At 37.4% G+C, this 27,719-nt stretch overlaps 1 protein-coding gene across 1 annotated transcript in view; it reads right to left on the reverse strand.

Moving 5' to 3' along the window:
* Positions 1-27,719, reverse strand: part of nrxn3a (neurexin 3a) — a 116,285-nt gene that overhangs the window by 64,057 nt on the left and 24,509 nt on the right. Inside the window, 1 exon segment of the mRNA XM_044143735.1 lies at positions 27,099-27,125. Coding sequence (XP_043999670.1) covers positions 27,099-27,125 — 27 coding nt within the window.

The raw sequence follows: 27,719 nt of genomic DNA on the forward strand, positions 1-27,719 counted from the left end.
AGCAGGTTTTCACAAAAAAACTTAGATTTTCAATGATCGCTGTAAGAAAGAAAGGAAAAAAAGAAAAGAATGTTAAACTTCCTCTGGTGCTAAATGCTTAACATAGTGGTGATATTATCTGGGTATGGATGCTCATTGTTAAGAATGAGTGAAGGTTGTCACATTTCTGTGGTATTCATTCCACTTTGCCAACATCAAATTTCTCTCAAACATTCAGTGAAGCTACGATCGCTGTACTTATGATACACCTGTTTTAATGCAAGACCATACTGTCAGAAAAATCACAGATTAGGATTAAACAACTCAAAACTGCATGTCTTCACAAAATCCTCATAAAGTCATATGAGTAACACGGAACATCAACATAAAACTAAAGTAATGCAAAAAAATAGGCAAAGATGATAAATATAGTGCTTTTTTCTTAAAGTATGAGTTGTCTTCTTCTTATCTGCTGTTTTTTAAGCAGGCAAAGTCAAATTGCATCTGGTCTCCAACATAGCTCCCCCAAGGTGAGAAAGCATCCCTGTTTCTGTCTCCATCTATAGCCCACTGTGAAGAAAAATGCAGCTCAGTCTGTGTGCAAGAGGAACTACGCCAGTGCATCCATAAGCAAGTTTTTCCGCAGGGACATGATAAGACTATGGCCCTTCTTCCTAAGAAAAAAATAAATAAATAAATAAAAGAAAAACATTATATATAGAAAAATGAGCCACAAAGCTACTATAAATTCATACTGTATGTCCCCTCTTTTATGGATGTGGTGATCCAGTGAAAGAAAAAAATATATATGAGATTAAACTTGTCCAGAGAGGAAGCCGTAGTGCTTGAAAGATGGTATATTAATGAAGTGAGAATGAATCTGAGGTCTTTATGGCTGAAATGAGGCTGAGGTGAGGAGATTGTTATCACCCCATAATAGTTTTAATGGCATCCATAAGCTGTTCTATTTGGAGCTTTCATTTGATGGATGAGCTGGAATGAGTCCTGTGAGGGGTCATCCATAAAAACGTCAGAAGGAGAGATGGCAGAAGAAAAAAAGCTATAGACACAGTAAATATTCGTAATATCCAAAGACTGTTAGCCACTCCTAGTGGCAAAGAAGTAAACTTTTTTGGCAAATTTTTACCATTTTATTGTTGAAAGAATTACTACAGAGGGAAATCTTGCTCTTGTAACTTCAACCTACTGTTGAGTGGATGATGATGAATGACCTGAAAGCATTTATTAATGAACAATATGGATTGTTTTGCATGAATTTTTTATGTTTTGACAGGCCTCAGTGGCACCGGGGTAATAGGTTTAGCATGAACATAAACCAGCAATAAATAAGTCATTGGCTTTTAAATAATACATTGACATTTTGATATATGAAGTGTGGACACTTTACTGATTTCTGCATGGCCCACCACGATAAATCATGAATTGTCTGGGATATTGGTGTCACCAGCGTCAATGATGACCAGAAAGAATAAAGATTTTGTGAAATATTTTACAGTGGTTTCAACATTTCTCCCAAAGTGAACATTTACATGGATCAGGCCTCTATCTGAAGTGATATATACAAACTGTGTAGCTTTGATATATTTTAAAAGGTTGAAATAAACATGCAGAAGCCCATGTTGTGCATGTCCAGTATTGATTTGTTTTAAAAACTACAACAGTAGAGCTCTTTAGGGACTTTCAACATTGATTTCACTTGTAGTGTTCATTAAACATCAAATATAAGCTCTAGACGTTAATGACCAAATAGAAATGATAAACCATTTGGTTGTAAAGCTAAGAGCAGTGATACCAATGCCAACTCAAGTAACTAAAGTGATACAAGCATAAACCAATTATACTAGTTTCAAGCTTGGTAAATAAGCCACACAAAAACATTCAAAAATAATAGATTTAGAGCTCTGAAGACATTGTCACAATTTGCTTCAGCTTTGCCAGTCATGTTGCAATTGAACAACGAAATATAATAATTTAAATAAAACCTGGTTGTCACAACATCAGTTCTGTACCTGGACCAGCAATAGGCAGAACCTATAAATTGTTACCAATTAACCATAAGGAACATTTGACATGATAAACACAACTCTAGACCTCATCACATCCCTTAAACTCCAAATCACATTGTTTGAATCAAGAAAACTCCATTTACTGACACTCATCTGTCTCCATTTCTGTTCATTAGGTGTTGTTCCTGCCCCACTTTGGAGACTATTTTCTCCTGGAATGCAGCCCCATCAGTCTTTTACTTAGCTAATGATCTTTTCCTATGGTCCTTACATCTCTCTTAATCTATTTGCTCAGCCTTCTGTTCTTCACAGAAAAAAGTTTCCAGCCTCTGCTTGAACGCTTAAGACATTATTGTCTTAATCAGCCCTCCAAATAGTGAAGGATTACGATTAAAAATCAGACGTTTTATAAATTTCAGAAACCACAAATTTTTGTAATTTTCTCAAATTATCTTTTATTCATTTTACTGAAAAAAAGTTTTTAAAAAATAGGATGTAAAACCGTTTTTGACATCATCTCTCATCGCCTGTTATAAGAAAAGGTGAGACAACACTGCATGCAGGTCCAACTAGTAACTACTGTACATCTGTAGGAAGAAGCTTCTCAACTATGATAACCTGGCTGCAGTTTCTGATTCTTTTTAAATAAAAAAATTTAGTTTTTTTCTATAATAACTCAAATACTTGAAAAATAGAGTGCCCAGCTGTTTGCAGACCAGGAAAAATCAAAGTGATTTCTTTTTGTTGTCTATAAGTCATTTAGAAGGATGTGAGCCCATTCCATTATGAACGTTATTGGGGCTTTTCTCAGTGGAGTTCCTTTTACACGTGGAAATTACAACAGAGGGATAATAAAACACAACTTTAAAAAAATTAAAAAATGTTGTTATATCCATTTGTTCTTTCTTTATAAACATGGTAAATTAAGAAAATGTCTTCAACAATAAAAAATTGACTGAAAATATTGCAGTAACAAGTTAATCGTAAACTAATGTTTTTTGGAATCTCAAACCCTTCTAGTCCTTGTCATTAACGGCAGTTTTAGAAACTTTATGTCTCAGACATCATAGCTGGTAAACACGCTTTTTTAAAGAAAATAGATACTCTTGCATATACTAATATACTGCTTAAGGCTGCATATACTCTTGCAGCCTTAAGCACGACACCATCTTTTATCTATGTTTACAGATTAACAGAAATTAAAAGTACATATTGATTTAAGAGGAATGAAATTTTTTGTTTTGTTTCGTAGAACATTTTCCAGACATGAATAAAGAATTAGGCTTTTTAATTTTAGGATCAACTTTGATGTTAGGAAGCAAAATTTTCATAATAACATCCTGTTTCAGCCCAGTGATCATCTGAAGAAGCAACTGACATTGCTGCTGTGAGGACAAGTTAACCTGCAGAGAAGTACTGTTCATAAAAAAAAAAAAAGACAGGCAGTGATGAAAACACATGTGTTGAGTGGAGCATAGAAGGAGCAGCAGATTGAGGGAAGCATTATCTCGGTTTGCACTGAATACGAATGTGATTGCTGGGCTCTTCCTTCCTCTCGGGGCAGAAACTGTAAATTAGAGTTGAGGGAGACTCCGTACAGCAACTGCATACCAAACGGAGCTGTGACACTAAAACTTCAAAGAAGAGGATTCATGCAAGGCCTCAACATAATAAGTGGACATGAGTTGAAAGGCACAAAATGGCTGACTTGTTCCAGTAGCTCTGGAGATACTGTTTCCACTTGTGAGAAGGGTTCAACCAGATAAACATGGAGCTTTGTAAAATATGCAAAGAACAGCAGGCCGAGTGCATTGTGTTATACGCTCATTGTGTTAAGTAAACATCTAAAACAAAAAAGTAAAAATGAACAAAAATTAATTGACTTAAAGTACCTGAAGACTTAAGCTGAATATGTTGTTCATCTGTGAAGGAAATGTCTGATTTCTGCTGAATCTAAGTTGCACGGGAAACTTCCTCGTTTTAATAACTATCTGTAATGTTTAATCTCATCATTTACTTTGTTAAAGTGTATTAAATGAATTTCATAGAGCGATGCTTACATCTTTCCCACCTTACAATGTTTTCATTCCTTCTCCCAACACTTAAAATCCATTCTGAAATTGACAATTCATATCCATGAATAGCTTGAAGTGTTTTTGCGTTTTTAAAATTGCATTTAGCAATGGAATTTAAAGCAAATATTTTTTCCATGTTACATCATCTATAAAATAATATAACGGCAAAAATAGGGTAATCATTTAAAAATGCGCTGCATAATAGAGTTACTTTGAATAAAATGCTTGTTCTGAAGGTTCTAGTAGTGCTGCAGGATCTGTGAAACACCTACATTTTAGCAAAAATACCAAAGGCTACACTAATTTTATCTGGCAGTAAGCCAACTCCTCTCGGCAACAAAATCAGTTCAGCACCCAGAAGGTTTTAGTAGAAGCAGTGGTTTCAAAAGGAAGATGTTGTCTATCAGACAGTTACCAGAGCTATTCTTAGAGTCCTGCAAAAAATATTTCAGCTCTTTGGTTCAGGTATGTTGGAGTACAGAGTAATGTAGAATATGCACTTCTGTTCCTGAAAAACTGGAATTGTTTAACCCTGCATTAGATCACACTATGCTAATGTGCCACACCATGACTGGCTTATAGCGTAAGAATGAGACCAGCATGCCCAGTCGTCCTATAAATTTTCTATGACCACTGGTGTGAACAAGTCCCCACTGAACTGATATTATGTATACAACAACCTAAAAGACTCCCTTGAAATATCTCACCAAGAGCTGAATGAATGTTTGGTCATCCAGTGCAAAGTCAACCATAGAAATGTTTTATGGCTTATTCTAATTCAGGTCAAATGTCCTTTGGAGAAAATAATTTCCCTGTTTAAAAAAGTCTTGGCTTCAACCTAAACAAACTTACCACTTAGGATGTGATGAGAACATGTGATTTCCTCTGTATTATGTTGAAGCTACAATAATAATCCCCAAATAAGATTGCAAAAACTTCAAATTTGATCCACTGTTATAAATATGTTTGAGGCTCTTAAATTGAGATTACACCAGAAGTAGTTCTTTACTTCCCCAGTTGAATGACATGGATGGCTTACAAAGACTGTAGAATGAAATGGTAACAATTGATTCTAAGCATATGCTGACAAGCTTGTGCTGGAAGAAGCACAAGCATGTGCAGTTAAATCATGTGCAGTTGAATTTTGGCAGCTTATCATAAAAATAAAATGGTGGCAGAGATACAAATGGGTACAGGTAATTTGTAAACACTACGGCAACTGGAAAGTATCATAGTGCTAGCTGGTAACAATGCTTAAAGTGAGATCTGCTCTGGACCTTCAGAAATTTTTATTTTTATGTGGCAATGTCTCAATAATGCTAATATCATGTCATGTTCTTGGCAACCCAACATGGTGAATTGTCTTGTCTCATACATTGACAATACTGTCACATCTTTACTCGCCATCTATATATCTGAGTAGTGGGTGCATAAGAACACAGTTGCTGTGCCCATCGTTTATCATGTGGTATTTCTGCAAACTCTGAGAAATGTGGAAATTGACCGTTTTAGAGGCCCTTGTTTTACTATTTCCATTTTTTCCCTATCTTTTTGTCAATTAAGCAAATTACAATTACAATTCAAAGCAGCTGGTGATATAATTTTAGAAACAAATAAGTCTCCGTCAGAAAAAAAAAATGCTTCTAATAAAACAAATCTCTAGAATCATAATTATTCTGTTGAGTAAACGTTGCGCCATATTGTACCTAATTTAGATGCACTTTGTGTGAAATAAAAAAAAAAAACAGCTGTTTTTATTATTAACTGCTGTAATCAACCTAAATGGTCACAACATGTGGAAGACATAAATTCTAAGGATGTGGAGAATTAAAGAGATGAAAGCAGCTATAACAAGAGTAATCCACTTCCCTGAACAGTGCAAAGACTGATCGGATGGCTGAAGGAAGAGAAACTCCAAAGGGGAGGGAAGATGGTGAAAGGGTGGAGATAACCATCAGTAATTTCAGCATGCTGGTGGATTTCCATTTGTTCCATGGCTTGACCAATGGTGCGTTGGGATGTCTGCTGTGTGATGCTACAACACATACCAGCTGCAGAAGGCGGGGGAATGGAAGCACTCAGGCAACATCCCACAGTGGGAAAATGATGAGATGCTGCCATCCTGACTACATTTGGACAATCGGGTCAGCAAACAAAACCATGAGTACATGAAGACAATTAAAGTCTGGTGTTATGACAAGGGATTGAGGAGGCCTATAACCTTAACGATAATCCACTACGCAACACCATAAAACTTATTCAAAATATAGCCAACAAGTTTTGCTTTAGAAACCATTGATGAACACCAATTTCATATATTTTACCAGTGTGAAACCTTTGGGAAGGTCACTCAAGCCGAAATCTCACAAGGAATGACAGAAGAGGACAGCTCACATCTCCGCCTTTCCTTCCACCAAGGAAAGAAACGTGGAAGGAAGCCAATGAGAAATGAAAAAAGGAAGAACACAATAAAAAGAAGGAAAGAAAGGTCACCAGGAAAGAAGACCCTGGAGGAGAATGAACTCAATGAAGTACGCAAGGAAGCAACAATAGACAGAAATGGATAGATGGTTGGAAGGAAGTATTCTTTGGATGATGGGACAACGTATAAAATCTGAAATACGAATATTTTTCAATTCACTTTTCAATACCTGGAAAATATCAAAAGCAGATTTCAGACTCATTCAATGTTCCACGACAGTCTCCTATTCTCCCATTGTAATTTATTTTTCACCACTTGGTTTTAGATTTTGCATATTCCTTTGGGTATGAAAAATATTGTGCTAGCAGGTGGGAAATGAGCAGCAGATTTGTTTGTGTGTATTTGGAATTGTAAATAAATTTAAAGAGGCCAAATTGAGCCGAACACCACAGATCATAAAAACATTTAACAGTTATGTTAATATACAGGCTTGTTTTTGCAGTATATAAATAACTTCACCTCACTCTCATGATACTGTCAATTAATTTTATATATTTTTTTAAAATCAGAACGTTTGTGTGTAAATAAAATAAAGAGTATGATGACAATAACACAGTATGACAATAGTTTGCAATGGGATTAGGGTTAAGCTGTGGTTAGGTTACATTTTTATTTTACTTTCCAAATTGGGTTGGTCTTGACAAACAAACTCCTGGGCTGAAAAGTTCTACACTCGGTACATGATAACATCAGAACCGTTAGCTCCGATACCTGCTACTGGTTGCAACAAATTCCTTGGTATGTTGGATAGAAAGACTGTTCATTAAAATTGATGTTTTCCCCTTTATTGAAATTCTGTCAATTTTCAACACTGAATTATACATTTGTTTTTAAGTACATGTAAAAAGCAAATGTGGTAAATGAAGTAGTGTATATTAGATCAAATGTGAAAAATAATACATTTGGATCAGAAAAGGTTAAAAATGTGAAGTGGGTTGTAACGGCTGTCTGCATGTGTTCATTAGAAATCCTTATATATGTCTGCAGGCCTTCACACATGCTCGTCTTCCCACATACACACAAAGTACGAAAGGCGCACACACACACACACACACGCACATGCAATTCTCTGAACAATGACAGAGAGGTTGGCTTCATCCCTGCAGGCTTTTCATTTACTGCCCGACATAATGCCACATCCCTAAACACACACATACACACGCACTCATTGGCTATTATTTGGGCTGTCAGAGCTTGTGTTGAAAGCTAATGAAGGGCCACCATTGCCATTTCTCAGTTGGCAGTCTCCATGGTTACAAGGAATTGGTGGGGGCAGAAGGGGCCATGGAAGTCTTACAAAAAGAGAATGAAGTTGAATAAATGAGGAGGGAAGGTTGCTGAATGAAAAATTATTTGGGTTCTCCTTTGATCATAAAAACATTCTTTTGAAATCATTAAACAGAGCCTGTTTATAACCTGTGTGAAAGCTAAGCTGGTGTTTGATGGTGTTTTTCTTTACAGCCATTGGATATTTATTCTGGGAGCCAACATACCAGTAGTAAATATTGGGAGTGGGAATCATTAGGCATGTAGCAAATATTCAGTTAAACACAGCAGGAAACAATGCGACTGTATATCGATTAATGACATAACATTGTCAGTAATATGTCAGTTAACTAAAAATTGCTCTCCATATTTCAAATGTTCTGTTTCTAAAATACTGTGGAATATTTGGAAAGAATCATCATTTCTGTCTTGAAGGAATTTTGATTTAAAGAGTAACTAAAACCCAAATCAATTATTTTTTGCCAATAAAATTCCTAAACTTGTTCTTGAGGATCTTATGCCAATGTTGTTGTTTTTTTGTTGTTGTTTGATTTTTAACCAATTTTGACATTTTTGTGTAGATTTGTTAAATTCAGTAATATCTGGCCTGAGACAGTCTCAGTGCTGGCATGTTTGGGTTGAATTGTGGCTACTGCAAACAAATCGTCATTTTCGTTACTACAGTACAGCTTGGTTGATGTCTACATCACACAGCCCCGCATTTTGGTATAAAATCATCTGACTTAAATACCTGACCCTTTGGTCAGTAGTTTGAATAACAAGTGTGGCAAGCATCCATCAACATCCATCAATAGCACTTCTCAACTTTGCACATGTGGGATTCCTTTGCAATGTGGTTATGAAGTAAAATGGTTCTCTCTGCTCTGACTGCTGGTGGTTTGCATAAGGACTGGCTGCAGTGCTTAGGAAGCAGTAGAGCAGCCCATGACATCATGGTAAATGGCTATACTACAAAGAACACAATTTTAAGCCTTCTCAAGACCCACAAAGCCTCTGGCCTCAGTTATTCTGCAAGGGAAACAATCTGGTCCACTGTAAACCCTTGTGTAGAATTCCAAAGGAACCCTTGAATCTGATTCCTTTATAGATGGAGCACACTCTCTGTGCCCATTTCTTAAAGATTTAGGTTACCATCCATCCCAGTCTACCAATCCAGAGGTGTGTCCCCTTTCTGAGCTCCAGAGATGTGATTGGACCTCAGAGGAAAGAATGTCTTACCTACTAGAGTCATTTATACATATCACCTGCACTGAGAATCTGACACTTTTGGCAATAGTCAATTATGCCATGATTGTTTCGTTTTCAAAGTCTATCATTCCCCCATTTTTTACATTAAATATGAATTTGTAACTCAACTCTTTGCCCTTTTTTCTGTGATGTTTTCCTTTTCTTTCTTGCTCTCTTCCACATTGAAGCCAGTTAAACCAGCACTCCTCTTCAAGCTCCTCTGCCAGTCACCATTTCTCTCTGATTTGTAATCATGCTCCTCTGATGGACAGTTTGTCCTTTAACTCAAAAACATAATTGCATTTTGAGGGGGGACAGATGACACGGGGGACGCATTAATCACGGCACTAAAGTGATTTCTGAAGGACAGCTGTAGGGTGGTGCTTCCACACAGTGTGTCCAGACCCGAGTGGACGTCTGCTGCGATGAGATGTGGCAGGCCTAATGCTGCGTGCACGTCGCAGCCTAATGAGGAGACGCTGCAGAGGAGAAGATGAGATGCCTGTCAGAGTCTGTCGAGGTAAAGCTGGTGATGTATGAATATGACTTTTTAACAAAGCAATATGTTATAATTAGGATTATTGAAATTTAACTGAATTACTGCAGGTAAGTGATTACAAATGAGAAAATGACACAGCAAATCAAAGATGTTGAAAATTTCTCAAATATCATTACATCACGCTCACATCTACTCTGCCGTTAATTGCCTCACTTTAAATGGCTCTTTGCTTTTGTTTCAATTGGACGCATGTAGGTTTTCTATAAAACTTGTATTCTACTTTTTGCTTTTCATGCTGGCCTGATTTTATTAAGTAGTAATATTTGGTCTGTTGGTGGGGAATTTTATTCGTAATCATCTCAGAATATGACACCCCAGTGATTGTAGGTCAGATTGTACCACTCTGCTTCACCATTATGCAGTCTTTGGAAAAGTGCTCACTCTATGTAAGTACCACAGGACTTGATACCTGGGCTTCTATTTTTTCTTTTCATCTGTTGCCCCCATTCTTTGAGAATGTTTTCCTTTGTTATCCAGATAACAATAAGGTTTATGTACCCCTTAAATGAAAGGATGAATTTGCTGTACAAGCAATGAATTGAGCAGGAGTCAAACTCCAGTTCTTGAATGACAATGACCCATAACGTTTTGATGCATTCCTAGCCCCAACATACCAGGCTAAAATAACTGAGTGACTTACTTTACTTTACAGACATTTTCCTTACACAGGACCAAATTATTTGATTCAGGACTTTTGAGGTGCATTTCAACATCATAGGACACCAGCTGTAAAGGACTAATATTTGATCTTGAGGAATTGAAAGCTGAAATTGTTAATATTAACAAACATGAGACAGATATTTTTATTTTTGATCAATGGTGGGTTGCACCATAAAAAGAGCTTTCTGGAAAAATCCAAAGAGCCTGGTGAGGTGAAGACTGAAGCAACATTTGAAATACTAGGAAACAGCTTAATTACCAGACCAAGCACTTTCAGTTTGTGGCCTTCATCAGGGTCATCCCAAAACACATTTTGGGTTTATATTAAGGAAGTATAATTGAGAAAATTTTAAAATAAACAAATCAGACATTCACACATTAAAAGGCTGACTAGCTGTGATTCAGAATGGGAAACTGGTCTAAATTACATATTTGAATTTTCTTAAAAACAGTAATCTTATTACTAAACCAAATTACTGCTAGTATTTGGTCAGTCATTCTTGCATTTTCAGGTTGTTCCAGAATACCCTTACTCCCATTTTATCATTACTACACTTACTCTAAACTTTACACATTTTGCAGGATACTCTGAAATCCATTCAAGTACCTGAACTGCGAGATTTGAATTAAATAAAGAAAAATCTTATGGATATCAACAGTTTTTTGAAGGAATGGAAGTCTATTGTCATCTTGGACTCAGTTTAGAAGTACACTGTGTATGAGAAATCAGTTCTCTTTAACAGAAGTTGGACTGAGTACCAACTTCTGTTAAAGAAGTATGTTTTTTTTTTCTTTTTTTTTAAAGAAAGATGATTTGTCCTTAGGATTACTGAGAGAGAAAATGCTGACTTTAATATAGAAAGGCATTGGATGGGGGGAACATTCACTTCCTGAGCCAGGTGACATGCAGAGTCGTAAAGAGGTGGAAATCGCAGTTTAAACTGAGCTACAGGACATCTGGAATTATAAACTAAAATCTACTTAACTTCAACTTGAAGGATAAAAGTCAAGTTTTATTAAGTGGAGAAAACAAGAGACTTGCAGCTTCAACTGTAAGATTTGGCTCTCATAAACTTGATGGGAACTCAGTTTAAAAATCATAAGCACAAGCTAAAAATCTACTTTACATAGCATATTTTCTTTTAAATTGGCCTACTTTACCAGGCCTTGTGTCAGTATTCAGCTGACAAGAGACTGAAGATTTGACAAAAACATTAAGTGATTTTGGTCAGCAGGAGAGCAATAATGTTCCTCGACACACACTGACAGCTTTGAGAGGCCTTCCTCAGGCTAAGTAGCTTTAACCTCCTTTCTCTCATGGGGCCCAGACAAAAGCCCCCAAGGAGGGCTAATAATCACACAATGATCGACCCCTCCTCTCCCTAGTGAGGCTCCAGATTCAGTCCGTCTGTCAATGGCACACAATCACAAAAAACTCTAAAAAATTTAACAGGTCACTGTTGTTCTACTGGTTTCTAAGTCCACAAATAAGCCTCAAGTCAGTGCTGTCCAAATATTTGTACTAATCTGGAAAATAAATAAATAAATAAATTAATTAATTAATTAATTAATTAATTAATTAATTATTTAATCATTATTCTTTTTTTCTATTTGATTTGTAAATCCAAAACATGTAGAGGATACTTTATGACTCCACCATAACAAAGGCATACATCTGTAATTATTAGGGCAATTATTTTTAATTGTGATAGCCCATATGCTTTTTTTTTAATCTTTCTCAGCCACATGAAAAATGGTCGCTCTTTGTCTGTCTATCAGTGAACTTGTCAACTAAACATTTTTTTTAAAATGATTAGCATCCAAGTGCCTATGCAGGTGGACCAATTTTAAATTTTAGCATAGTCTTTGGGACTCACACTAAACAAGAAGGAATAAAAGGGTAAATTTCTTTTATTCTGTCTTTTCATTGGTTTATTTTTCTTACTGCCTTCACCATAATGACCCATAGTGTGACTAAAAAAGGCACTGATATCTCCCTCTGGTTTTTGCAGTGATTAAACTTGATTGTATTAATTAAAGCTGATCTTTCTGAGCTAGAATTCTAATTTTTGTTTCATTCTTAAAACGTATTTTAAGCTATCATATCGGATTTTACATCAATGAACTGTTATGCGCAAATGGAACATTTATGTGTGAAATTGTGGATTTTGAAGCTAATCTCAGTGTAGGCCTATCACTTCATCATAAAAAAACTAATCCCACAAAAAAGTGGTAATTTCCTGACGAATTTTCCAAAAAGGATACTGTTTCAGCAGCAACAGCATTCCCAAATATGTAGAGCAGCTCTTATTTTAAACAAAACACTCAGAAATATAGTACAGTCAATAAAATCAGCCATAGATATGCACATTATAGGGTGTTTATCACATTTATTTTGCACTTGTGTGTGAGAGGAGACTGTGTGGGTGAAACTCATCCTACACATGTGGTGGAGCGTGTAAAAAACAATAGATGATGGATGAAACCCATTGTGTGCATTGTCCTTTACTCTGAGTGTGTGTTTGGATTGGAGCTGAACAGCCGGGGGTTGGGACGGTATTAAAGTGGGAGTTACTGGTGTGGAACAGACCACATGCTCCATCTTGATTGGCTCATTTTCACCCAACAGTGTCATTTTTCCTTCCTATCCCTTATTTTCCTCTTGGAACAAACACACACTCCTTTCCTCTAATGTTCAGTGAGGACGTGGTTCAAATAGAGTTTCAAAGTTAAACAATATTCAGAAAACCTCCCGTAAGCCAAAACAACTATTCATCTTAACTATATTTTTTCTCCGACATCCTCAAATTCCCAGTGAGATCCACACTGCCACCCACTGGCTTCATTTTGACCACCTATATGTTCTGTCTGGTTTGCAGTTGGCTCATCTCCACCTTTGTTTTAAACACCTGCCACAACAGCGCATGTGCCTGTTCAGTGTGACTCCAGTTTTAGCTCCTTAAGTCATAGATAAAAAAAACAACAGGCCGCTAATGAACAATTGTGCTAAAATGAGAACAAGGGGATAAAAGAATGCAATGTGAGGGGGGCTGGGGAGAGGGAAGTGTGTGTGTGTGGGGGGGGGGGCAGCCGGGGGGAGGTGAGGAGACGCTGCAGGATCTGGAGGCAGAGAGATAACAGCTCCCCCTCTCTCTGAGTCGTCATGTGAGTGTCGTGTCGCAGCGAGCATCTGGCTGATAAAGATAGCAGGGACCACTGCAGTAATCTGCTCAGCACACAGCAAACGCAAACACACACACACACACACACGCAGAAATCCGTGAAAGACACACTTTATCAATTTACAGATTTATTCAGGTGAGGTGGTCATCTGAACCTATAAACTCAGTAAACCAACAACCAGATGGTACTAAAGAAAATAAGCTGTCCAGCTCTGTGTACAGGAACATAAAGCAAACCTTCTATCTTTACAGAGAAACTGATGCCCACTTATGTTAACTAGACATGTCTGAATTAATCAAACACCTTATTTTGACTAGAATAAAACTATTGTTTCAAAGGGGGTTATATGACCTTCTCCTACCTATCTGAGGTTTATCATTATTTTTGAGGGAAAGGTGAAAGACGTTTCAAACAAGCTGCCAATCTTTCTGAAGCTGAGGTCCTAGCAAGTCTACCTCAAAGTCCATAAATGAGAAAAAATGAACTTAATTAGCTCCATTGAATATTAAGCTTTGTGTTAGGACAATCAGAAAATGAATTATCAGAAGGGTTAAATGAGAATGATTTGTATCTCATGAACCACAAGACTTCTTGAACAATAAAGACTGATAAGATCAGATTAGAACTGCATAGATATAATGCTAAGCTCATAGCATATCAGCACAAACACGTCAAACACGTCTTGCCAATTACCCTGCACGATGGTGGAAGTCTTATGACTTGCTTTATATGCAATATTTTTGACTCAGTGACTGCAAAGCATTCTAAAGTCAAATGTGAGACAATCTGTCAGGCATCTGAAGCTTTGCCCAGACTGGGGTAAAAACATAACGATCTCACAAAACACCAGCAAGTCCACAACAAATATGCTAAAAAAAAATAAAATAAAATAGGGACCCAGTCATAGTGCAGACCTCAACCTAATAGATTGGGACCTTAAGATAGCTGAAAAGAAAAAAATATATATATCTCTATTACATAAATGAGCTGAAGTAATGTTGGGGAGAGGTGGAAAGAAAGTGAACCAAAATCCTGATACAGAGAATTGAGACTAATCAGAGTGATCGCTGTTAAAGGTGGGTCCACCTGGAGCTGGATCATGAGATGGATGTTTAACATTTTTCTGTATTACATCCCAATCTGTAAAAAAAAAACAACAACTATGATTTAAATGTGGCGATCATTCTTTACCATATCTGAGTAAAGGCAATGATAAGATTCAGTTTTCCATTGTTGCATTTATCAATGCCACCAAAAGGAAAGATAACATCTGAATAGAGTTTCATTTGGTTCCCAATAGGAAAAAGAAGAGGCAATTAAATCTGACTGGGATCAATTGAATTCTTTAAAATTCACTCCACTGCAAACAGGAAGAAGCATGGGCAGGAGGGGCTGTGGGTGTTGGTGAAGGATGACGAGGTGAGCACTGAGGCAATAATTACCAATCTCCCACCACAACTGAACTAATTTACTAAATGTTTCTGTATGCATCACTCAACCTTTGCATCCCAAGCTAGGCTGCACCATGTCACTGCTTGTGCATGTAAACGCGCTTGCCTGAACCACAAGTTCATAGAAAGTGAAGTCGGGGCTGCAGGACGGTGACATGCAGATAATGTCTGCAGAGTGTCGACGCCTGTCATCGCTCTCTGACCGCCAGCTACAGACGACGCCTCTGATGCATTGCACAGAGGTCTCAGTGAGGACAGAATAACGAGGGGACGATAAAGTGGGGCTATGCTGTGATGACAGTTTACACTGATATGACCAGAAAATGGTCATTCTTGTAAAGAAAAACGAGGTAGAGGAGTTGGTCTGAATTGTTCCAATTTCAGATAAACAGCCTTGGAAAAAAAGTACTAGTAATATTATAAACTCAGATAACTACACAGTAGAAAAACTGAGGATCAAGCTTATTGATTCTGGTATAAATAGGTTCAAATTCTTAACCAGTTTTGTTGGAAAATATAATTTTCTTTTAATTTAAGACATACAGATCTAAAATTCAGATTACATTTTCTGTATACTTTTTTAGTTTTCATTTGACTTGAACCAGTTTGCTCATTAAAATATATCTAATTGCTGATCAGTTCAAATAAACCCCTATTGTCTAGAGCCACTTATTTATGCATAGCCCCCAGGACAGGTGCCTATCTCCCACAGTCACTGCGTACAGATTAGCCACTATGAATACAGAATTGATGTGCATGTAACTGAATGTTATAATTTTAAGATTCTGATTTATTCAAATTTCATGCGCTACTCATGACGCGTTATTCCTTAGACTATAGACAAAAGTAATATTTCTGATATGTATTACAAAAATGTAAACTCCAGTGTATTTTCTGGGGGCATCAGTGAATGTAAATCTGTGGAGTTTGCATCACAGACATTGATACCTTTTCCCACAACCTGCAGAGAACCACCAGTGGAGGTTTAGTTTGTTTTTTTGCACAGTAAAACCTGCAGATATGAGTCAGTAAGAGGACGCCTTCAGCTTGATGTGGTGCCAGCAGGGAGATGCATGTGTGAAGCTCTGGAAAATGTCCCAGGCTTGGCTGGTTCCAGTTCTCATGTTCACGCTGTATTACCTCACCAGGCGTGACCTACTCCCACGGTAGAGCCGAGGCCAAAATGACACAGATTTCCACTATCCACACACACACAGCAAAGAGAAAGGAGACGGCACCCAAGGAGGGCACAGGGCACCCATGTGTGTATCAGTGTGAAAAAACATGAAGCAAATTTCTCAATGCAGACCTGGAGTATTGGACAGCATAGGTTCCTACAGAGCAGAAACTGAGTGAAAAGTAAAGTATTTATCTTAAAAAAAAAAAAGATTAAGGCAATAGTAATCAGGCATAATTTAGTAAGATATTAAGCTAGATAGAATAAAGTAATTGACCTCATTTTTGATCAACATTACAGTAGTCAGTTAAAATGAAAGAGGTAAATATTTCACCATAAGTCCCTCTATACATATATACTTTTTAACCAATATTTTTTATATTGTTCATGATTGTTTTTCCTACTTTACATCATCCCAATGTCATCTACAAAAAATAACTTTAAAAAGCTATGATTTGAAAAGGTTATTAAAATCAAAAACAAGTCAGATTTTATTTTGCAGACTTTTTCCTGTGAAAATATTAATGTCAAAAAGTACACAGTTGTCACTATATTTTTGGATTATGAACTTGAAACATCCGTTACTCAGGTCCTAGTCATGTGTTCTTCAACTGGAAAAGGTAGGTCTGCATTAGGGTGAGTTTCAAGAAGTGAATGCAAGTACATTGTGTTGTTTCTAAGAGATTGGTGCGAGAGATGGGTAGATGAATTAGAGATTTGTCTACACTGTTGCAATAAGTGAAGCACTCCATTTACTGGTTCCTTTTTTATTCTAAACCTCATATAACGTCTTGAGATCTGGATCAAGCCTGAGAGAATAAGATCCTAAATACAAGTGATTGAAATTAGCTTCCTCTGAAGGATAACTGAGCTATACCTAGGAAACATGGTGGATAGCTTCATGGTCCAAGGTGAACTAAGGGTAGAGTAAATCAAAAATAGTCTGTTGATATTGTTCATTGTATTAGAATGTAGTGGACCCCTGCCTTTTTATGGCTGAGTATAATAATATTTCACGCTCAAAAAATTCACATATTTCACATTTTTCTGTCACGTAGCTTAAGTTATTTGTACATAACTTTGGAAGCTGAAATAACAAGCCGCTAGGCTACTTGGCAGGCTATTGGCTGTCATTTGCAAAGCAAACAACTCATGAGTTGCATTTATTTTCTGTGATGCTGATTGTCTATACTCACCAGAGCAAAAATAAAAAATATAAAAGTCAATGTTAGTTTCTGCAGTAGAGCTAAGACGATTTTCACTGGGGATAATAATTAAACTACATTAGATGGTTGAACTATGAAAATAGCCAGTTGTAAGCGTGTTGTAAGGGATCTCAAGTATTCACGGATTTTAACTATTCAAGGAGGGTTTACCAAAAATAGTGAATGGTAAAGTTTAAGATGTATGTGTTGGTATGGTAAAGATATTCTGTGACAAAAGACTAAGAGACCAAGACTTTTTTGGATTATTTTTGTTATATTTGGACTTTTGACAGCCATCTTGGGTTTGAATAAATCACTCAAAATGCTGTCTATTTTAGAGGGGAATTTGCATAACTTTGCAACAAACTGTGATCTCAAGCGACTTTGTGTTAGCCTCTGGAAAAATAAGCCTTCACAGCTTTTGTGGCATCAAAGCCAGCTGATGAGCATTCAGCATGAAACATAATGGACTTCTCTTATCTGGATATAAAAGTTAAAAGCTTATTGGGCCCAGCACACAGCCCTCAGGTATATCTTATTTTCTCATAACTGCACAAATGTTTTGCAGTCGACTCTCTCTGTGGGACTTTGCATTAATTTTAAAGGCTGAGGGGAATATTTAGTAGACTGAATTATGCTGATGGGAATTACATAAAATGGATCTGAGAGGAAGATCAATCAATGATAGGCTTTTACCTCTTCTGCGTGGATGTGGTGTTTGTATTCGCTTAGCTTTCCTCAGCATCTGATAGCACCGACGCTTTAATTTGCTGAGCCAGAATGTTCAGGTCACCTTCAAGAGCTGAAACACTGGAGTTTTTCTTCATCTGAGATAATTCCTCTCTGGGGTCGGATGATTCTGATAGCAGCCAGTCAGAGCTACATGGCAACAATAGATCTTTTCTCTCCTCAAATGTCCACCATTACGCTGTCACAACTTCAGGATTGCGGCAGTTATGGTCAGTTAAAGGCAATCGAACGATCACCGCAGCTCATTGGGATCTCAGCCATAAGGAACAAAGCAAAAGCTGAAGAAGATAAGGCAGGCCCATTCTGACTGTCAAACACAGAGCAAAGAAGAAAATGTATGCAAAGCTAACTTTGGTGCCATGCCATTGACTTAAACTGCACTGCATAGGAGCCACAGAGCAAGCGGAAAATAAATGTTCCCTTTTCACATCAGGCTCATTTAGTGATTTCTATTCAAGGAAATGTAGCAGCAGCGATAATCACAGAAAGTTCAAATTAGCGTTCTACAAATGACTGTTACATCATTCTTCACCGCTTTTTCATCAAGCCACCCAAAAGATTAAAAAGGCAACCTTAAAATTCTCTAAAAGATCTGTTCAAATTCACTTCAGCTTCACATTCACTACAGGTCTTTTATGTAACTACATAAAAATGTAAGAACCATTTGGCAGAATCCAAAAGTCTCTTGACAATCTGAAAGACTTAATCCATTAGAAAAACATGAATATATAAATAAAATAAGCAATCAGAGGACAAAGGCAGCCCACATTATGGCAATATAAAAGTGCAGCTGTGATAGATGCTGCAGGTTGTTAGCACACATTGCTAAAAGGTAGTTTGAATGAGTTTGGTTAAAAGAAAAAAGTTTGAGACCTGTAAAGCTGTCTCCTGTAAAGCTCGTTTAACATCCCGTCTATTTATTTAGGTCTCATTCAGAGGTCTAATTCAGGTTGGCATCATTAACAGTGATGATATCTGGGAAATAACCAGGATTTGTATGTATCCCTGTCAAAGCAGGAGTGCTCTGGGGCATGCAGGTGTGTGTTAATATAATGCCAATAAGGAAATACACCAGCAAGCATCTTAGAGAAGGAATAGTTGCCAAAACTCCACCTGGTAAATGTTAGAATATAAATCTATATTTTATGTCCTTTAATCTTTAATTTTTAATTCTCAAATGGAAAACATGTTTGCTGCAAATTTTGCCAAGAAAGATCACAAAGTATTGTTCTCTATTCAGAGAAATATCAAAATATCTAAAACTCATCAGAATAAACTGGCTTCAGCTAGCATGTTAAATGTTCATCTTCATGGCAACACTACATACATGTCCGGCTTGGAATGGTTGAAGGACAAAGCTTCTTTTGTATGAAAAGCACAATTTAGGATTGCAAAGTTGCATCAATGTAAAGCAAAAGATACAAGCTTCATCTGCTGGCCCATCATTGACCAGTTAGATCAGGATTCATTGTAGTTCAGCCCTTATGTTCTTTAAAATTAACACCACATTCCAGTCTTTGTCTTTACCCAGAAACACAGCTAAAAACGCCTCTTTGATTTACAAGGCAATTTGTAAAGTGAGAAAAAGGAAATCAGGAGAAACATTGCTCAAATTGTAATTCTTTTAAAACCCAAACAGATCAGCACCCAAACACTGCACATGGGTGCCTAATTTGGTTGTAAAACAAGGGTGCAAATTAATTTTGGGGTGGATTTACTAACAGGAACCATGAAAAAAATATTACAAAAAATAAAAATAATATATAATTTTGTCCCACCACTTTTAAATAGAGAGAGAGAAGTTAATCAACTTTCTCAATTGCTCAGGTTCCAGGGATTCTTTAGTTAAAATATCACACACACAAACATTGTTGGTGTACAGTAATACACTTCATCACAATGTTCCTGTAAAAACTCTTTATTGTCATGGTGCAAAATACTAAATAAAGTTGTATATTACCTAAAATATATTACAAAAAATGAAGGACACTTTTTTCTCAAAGTGGACCCAAGGAGGTAAATCAGAGTAAAAAACAGGAACGAAACACGGCCAAAGAAAAACAGTAAAACAAGTCAAGTGAATACAAGAGATATATCAAAGATGAAAATAAAAATGAGAAGCAGAATGTTGACTTGGAAAAGATGAATGATGTGGTCTAAATGAAATGTCATTCCCAGTAATGGGGAAAAAAGAACCCATGCCAGAAAGCAGGTCACTAAAATAGCAAAAGATGTATTTAAGCAGTGTTGCCTGCAGCACAGTCGCTTGACAGAACTGTTAGCATTAACTTTCAGGAATCAAAATAAATGGAAGCAGTGCAGAAGGGGCGGAAAGGGAGAAAAAGAATAATGCTTTGGGTTTGTGTGTAGCCCGGCCGGGATCAGCACTGTAAAATAGATGCATTCATGCAATCAGGAAAGCAGACACCTTTCCAAACACTCAAGTGGATTTTTCTTTTGTTTCGTATTTGTGATTTCATTAAATTATATAGCAGCCATAAGCAGTTTGTGAGATCTCAGTTTTATTATTTAGTACAACAAAACTCTGAGCAGTTTGTCGACTTCAGTCGTCACCCCAGTAAAATCAGCTCCACAGATCAGACGGAGCCTTTGAAACACACACAATGTACACACTGCCCCTGGCACAAATCAATAGGAGGAGGATGAAATGCACTTCCATTTAATTAAGATAACCAGCACGCTCCCTCATGATCTCTCCTCCTTTTCCTCCTCCTCCATCTTTCTCTCCCTCCTATGCTGCTGCCCATGTCAATCCCCTCAGGGGGGGCGAGCTATGTTGTCGCTCGGAATCTGGATTTAATCGTTTTTCAGATCACCGGCATGTTTTTTTTCCCTTAAGATTGCTATCAACGCCCCACCCCCTTCCTGAAATGTTGTCTAGGGAGCGCTCTGCTGCTGAAATATGTTTGCTCCAGGGCAATTTGACTATTGGGGTTGACATCTTTGACCAAATAGGTTACAATCACAACCTTGTGGGCCAGCAGAGCAATGCTGCAGAGCACTGGAGTGTTTGTAATAACCAGCAACTGGAAAAGGCTAAGACACAAAGAAGAGAAAAGCAAGAGTTAAGGACTTAATGCTCTACAGTAGTGTTATGACCAGAAAGGAGTTCCACGAAACCAAGATTTTAAATCCTGTCACTCTAGAGTGATATTCAATGAGGATTATTTATAAATAACAAATATGCCACCTTACTGCTGTTCTTATCTGAGATGTACCACAAAGGGCATAGACAACAACTTTACAAAAATAGACATGTGCATGACCAGTCGAAACGGAACACGCCCTCACCAGACTGGATCTGTGTTTTTATTTCATTGGAAGAAACTATTTGTGTGGACAGCAACAGTGAGTATATGTGTTCACTGCCATGGGACCATGGTGGCTTGGCTTCAAACAAAGAAGTGCAAAAGGCTATATATATTTGAAATTTAGACAAGTTGAAATATTTCAGCATACACAAATCCATTTCTTGTCTATCCTTAAAAACAGCATTGACATCATTCTGGGCCAATGAATCAGTGTTTAACTGATTCATTGTGAATAAAAATGGGCCTATGGAGACCTCACATTTTGTTCAGTCACTCACCCAGATCCACCTGGGCAACTCTGCAATCATATGCAGCTCAAACTGGGTGTAATCACCACATACCAAAACAGAACTCGAGTAAAAATGTTCAGAGTGTAGCAGGTTGTGACTTCCAAACAGCTGGAGGATTGCCGCATCGATTGGCTGCTGCGTGATGTCCGTCCGCTGGCATTTCAACACTTTACAACAAAATGTGCTTATGCTGTTGTTAATCTCAAGGGGACTCAGGAGCATTTGTAACATGGGGAGACACATTGGTTAGGGCAGTAGCGCCGAAAGCGCTTCTCAAAAGGTTATCTCTATTTCTCAAAATCTTTTTTTTTTTTTTTTGAGAATTAGCAAATTCCACATTTGTTTGACTTCTTTCCAGCACAGATGTGTATGCACGACTGCAGCTTAATCATTTGTAATGCAGTTCAACTGGGTTGCTTCAATTGACTCAGTTGAAGTAACTTTCAATTAAATATTGTAATGTCAATGGTTAATTTACACTCATTTAGTGTTGTACATAAAAAAGAGGTTGCATGTAATCACAAATGGACTTTCAAGAAACCACAATCTTCCAATTGCAAGGCGACCGCTGCATCACAGTTGTCAGATTAATCAAAAGCACTCCACCCATATCCAAACTTGGTCTATATTCCATCATTCAGAGTGGAATCTGTCCAAGGTGAAGTCTAAAAGCATAATTTGACATTATGTACTAATACTAGTGAGTTGTCAGTCCTGCCATGTTGACATCTGAGTGTGTTTGAGACAATTCCCAGTACTCATTATCTCCCGATTGTCAGCCTCCTCAAGGTTACCATGAACACACCCCTCTATAGTGCAATCAAGCCTGATTAGCTGATTAGCATACTACTTGATGATCTTTTGCTGCACACTCCTACCTGCTCACTTGGCACACATGTAGACACAACACCCACACATGCTACAAATTTGAGGGCAAATGTTGATGCAAGTTGATACACTAATTAGATGACTTTTATTACATAAAATTGAGCAGATTTTATTTCATTGAAAGATCAACCTAATTTTTCAGGTATTTCAGTGGGTTAGCAGGTTGAGAGTTAGAATATAAGAGAATGATCCAAAGAAAGAATTGGGAGTGGGGGGTCTGAGAACTACATGTGAAGCTGGATTCGTCGACATGTTATTAAAACTTTGGAGCATACAGCTCCACTCTGACAGTACACTGCCACCATATTCCACTTAAAACCCCAAAAAACAACCATTGATATAATAAAAACATCAACAAAGGCCCTATAAAACCATCAACATATTTTTTTTTTGAAAATTGTGCGAGAGAACACTCTCTCAAGTAACTACAACAATGATGTATGCATTGCAAGACATCCATTCCCATTGTGATGTACAATCAGTGGTGTAGGCACACATTAGGTAAATATAATTTTAGAATTTTCCTCCTAAAAATATTTTGCATATAATGTATAAAATTCTAACTTAGGATCTTAATGTTCCCCCAATAATCAATGGTATTTAAAATTTCTACTTAGTGCTGATCAGGTCAAAACACAATTTGGATATGCTTTACTTAATTTTTCTGTAACAGGTAATTGAGTGGCTATATAACTCAATATGTCAGTTTTCAAGGGTAGTACTTGTTGTAGTACTATTGAGTGTTTTTGTTTTTTTTCGATTCTGTTGTCATAGCGTAGTGTTCTCCATTTTGTCTGAGTCTGTTGTTTTTGTTCTCACTGCTGTTTCTTGGCAAACCGGCTGTGCCAGCAAACACTCTGCACAGTGTGGTGCCACAGAGCAGCTCGCCAAGATGGGTCAAAGTCACATGACCATGTGTGACTGTCTTTCAGTTTCTAGAGGTCTTCCATATTTTATTCAAAGATTTCCATAAATATGGCTTCATCCATACAGACATCCACTGTTATGTGGGAACTGTAATCACAAAGACACCACAGCATGACACCCATCCACTGTACTCTGAGTGCAAACAGGCACCAACAGCAGAATAACAAAATAAAGGAGTTCTAATTTATAGAAAATTAACTTTATTTTTGGAAACTATTCCAACCACTCAGATGTCGGATCTTAAACCACTATCAGTGGTTGCAGATTTTAATATGTCGCCTCGGTTCTTCCCCCTCTTCAAAATTGGTGCTAGGGGATCCCAGTCTGGCTCATTTATCAGCACTCAGTCAAGCACATAGATCCCAACTGTCCAAGTATTCTTGAACCCAGTAAGCCACCCAGTCATGATCTCCTTAATAAACAGGTTCACTGAATTCTGCTACTGGGAGATAACTGTCTTGATCGCTGTTTTAAACACATGATCCTTTTTACTTTAATAGTTTGTCATTATTCCAGGTTTCTCTAATCCTTCTTCAGGCAAAGAACCATATTTAGTAAATCCTTATTCCCGCATTTTCACGGGGAGTGTCACAGTGCCCCTCGTGGATCAATTTCTGAAAACCTATTAAGTTTGTTTGTTAGTATTTGGGTATTATCAGCCATTAAATGACATAAATGCATTATTAATCTGCAGATCATCACAAACTGCAACAAAAGCAAATCACCTTGGACTTTCCTGGTTGGAAAACAAATCTTAGGTTTTAGATGTTTTAGGGGCGAGGTGAGGCACTGAATTCACAATTTTATTATGATTATGACGCTTTTTCAAGCTGTCCTTAGTTTGATGATAAACATGCTGTATAGATTTCAAGAAAAATTGCACAAATCTAGCTATTAAATCATCTGCACATCACTGTGTTTCTGTTAGATTCCCATGAACACCCATGTAGATAGTGTGTTTAAACCAGAGGGAGGCGATAAGATAGTGAGAATCAACTGAGAAAGAAGCTAATCAAACTGAGAAGAGACAAAACTGCAACTGTTTAAAGAAACTGCTGCAGGTCAAAGAGAGGCAAAGAAAGGATGAGCTAGTTAAGGCGGGAATGAGGAGGGAAAATAGAGAAGACACAGCAGGGGATGAGAAACACTGCCAGATAAGGGGAAATGAACATTTCAAAAAACAAAAAAGGAATCAAAGAGAAATCTAAAAGTTAATATAGAGAAGTTTGTTTGAGCTCATAACAGTAAATTATGACCCACTCTGAAGCAAAGGCTGTTTCTTATCTTATTTTTCCTCTGCCACTAGTGCGATGGCATGCAAACAGAGCTAGAATGGAGCCTCTCGTGTGCCGAACAGGCGACAACAGGGATCCTGTGTGTGTGCAATACCTAATAATGGCAACCATCTCGCTGAGGGATTAGACACAGCAACAAGAAAATATAAGAGCGGAGGTGAGGGAGGGGAATGGAAATCTCTGGGAGCAGAAATCTTCAGAAGCAAGCACCGGGCTTATGTACGGGGGAAGCCATTTTGGGTGCACAACTAATCATACGCCAACAGGAAACAGGTCTAAATGTGTTACAAACACAAGCCACCAGCCTTTATCCTTTCTAAAACAAAGTCTGCATTTTCCACGTTATTCAATATAATGATTTTCATGTAAAAAAGACAAAGGATTGCATTTTAATATCACTAGATAAGACATGGAAACATGATAACAAGCCAATCATCTAACGACAATTCTTCAAGCCATTATCCATTTCTTGAATTCATGTAATCACACTAAAGCATTACTGCAGACTACCGGTACTATGTATTTACTGAAGTGAGATGTGAATAAAAACAAGTTTATATGTGGTTTGAGAAGGGTGGATATTCCATTTTTAAGGCTCCAAGCCTTAAAACCATGCGATGATGGGAATCAATATCCAGCCTAAAACCTCCAATTATTTCCTGAAAAATTACTAATTAACTAACTTATCTCTTTTGTAGTTTTTACTGCTGCTGTTTACATCATGTCATAAAAACATAGAAATGCATGTCTAGTCATAGAAATGCCTCAAGTAAGCAGGATATTCTGTCAGATAAGTTTCTGATGGAAAAAAAAACCGTGAGCATCTCATAAATCCTGCAGAACACAGCTGCTGAGTGGACACTTTGGTTTGCAGAAAGCAAAGCTGGAGAGGGTTTTTCTGAAAACTGATCAGCTGTGCGGCCTTCCTGCACACACTTAAAGCCTTTAAACAAATCATGAAACACACTCAAACACACACAGAACACACAAAGCAAGTCTCTTTTCTCCCCCTTTCATTTGCTGGTGGCTTAATTACTCACTTAATACAAGCACCCTCAGTGAGAAAGCATTATAGAACACAGACAAGTAAACACATTAAAACATCTAACACGTTCCACTCAAACACTCACAGAGCAATCGCCGCTTTTCATACTGGTGGAAAAGGAAAGATTTTGAAAAGGCTGTACCTTTGCTTTTAGCTAGAAGAGCAGCAGCAGCAGCAGGAGGAGGAGGAGGGGGAGGAACAGACAGTCCACAGCCGAGACAGGCCAGGCAGGGAGGAAGAAGAGGACAGGGTGTAAGTTCATGAGGGTTAATCAGAACAGAGCACCTCTCAAACATTTAAAACATGCAAACACAGCAGGCCATAAGGAATCCTGGAACAAGCTATTACAGCTTGAATGAAAACATTTGAAAAATAAAGTTCTGTTCAACGTGGATAGGACAGGATCAACTCATGCAAGTATTCTGTTCTGCAATTAAAGGACATTTACCATCCATCGTTAGTCAACTTTAAAAAATAAATAAATAAAAACATTTGCATATATTCCTGCATTTTTGTTTTATTACGAGCTGGAATTAAAATGTCTATGAACGCTCTATTGGTTAAAAGTAGATCAATTTCCATTTTCATTTCAGTTTTCAGTTGAGCTATTTTCAATTAGACATTTGATTCTTAGAGGAAACTTAAGTCACCCAGCTAACTGACATTTAGAGACTTCCAGGGAAGCTTCTAAATGTCCCTCATTGATATAATGAAACTAACACTTTTGGGGATCTTCCATTGAGTCAGCAGCCAACTGGGCCAAGACTCAAGGCTTTCTTTGCTACTTTTGAACTTGACATACACCCACATAGGCAGACCTCAACATCTTTGTTCGGCTTGGTCAAGCCGTAAGAAATTGGGGGCCCGACAAAGCATTTCTAGAGCAAACTGGTTTATTGGTTTATTGAAAGCCGACAAGACCATGACGATAACTGAGCTAGATTAAAGGTGAGCTAGTCTGGAACCTACCACTTATTTTTAATATGAAAAAAGTGAGCATTTTTACAAATTTTTCAAATGTATCCTGCTGAGGGAGAATTTTCCTCCCCACTTGTTAGATGCCTACGATTTACAAATAAAGTCATGTTCTACCCGAAAGTTCTCAGATTTGTCTACAAGTGACTCACCTTCTGAACTTATTGTCTCTGTGTACAGAAGCATGCACTTCCATAGACAGCACTCACCGCACCAAAACATGCAGTTCCACACCAAAATCAAAACAAAGAATATTTTATGGAGAAGAAGTAAAGAAGGCGTACCTTGTTCTGCCATCATGTGTGCGAGGCCTTGAGAGGAAAAGAAAAGGAAATGAAAGAGAGACAGAGAGCACTCTGATTCAATACTCTGTAGTATTGGGATGAAACATGCTTTCAGAAGGAAAAGCATAACATCCGAACACAATCACTTTCCAAAGCTTCCTGTGTCTGAGCAGGAGGCTTCCTGAGAAAAATTCACACTTTTAAAGAATACTTCAACTGGAAAATCAGAACCAGAACTGACCTGGTAAACCACTTGGTACCTCACATAACTGTAGGATTTTAGTTTTGGGAACAAAAACAAGTTTTGAACATTGTTATTGTCTTTGAAATAATAAATAACTAAAATATCATCATACAGCTACAGCTGTTTCTAAAATATAGATGATGATTATTATCTAGACCTGTATTTGTTTGTCTTCAGGGTAAAAGGTATGTTTCTTAGTTTGAAACAACAGTGACAATGGCAAAGCCTTCTAGAATCATCAATACAATTCTGTCTTTTGTTCTTATTTGTTTTGTTGTTTTGTTTTGTTTTTTCCAGATTTGTAGCAACTTTATATTGCATAAAACTCTGGAAAATAATGGCTCAAATCATAAAAATTATGGCATTCAAGATCATGG

This window comes from Gambusia affinis, linkage group LG16 (genome assembly GCF_019740435.1).
Source record: "Gambusia affinis linkage group LG16, SWU_Gaff_1.0, whole genome shotgun sequence".
NCBI classification, from domain to species: Eukaryota; Metazoa; Chordata; class Actinopteri; order Cyprinodontiformes; family Poeciliidae; genus Gambusia; species Gambusia affinis.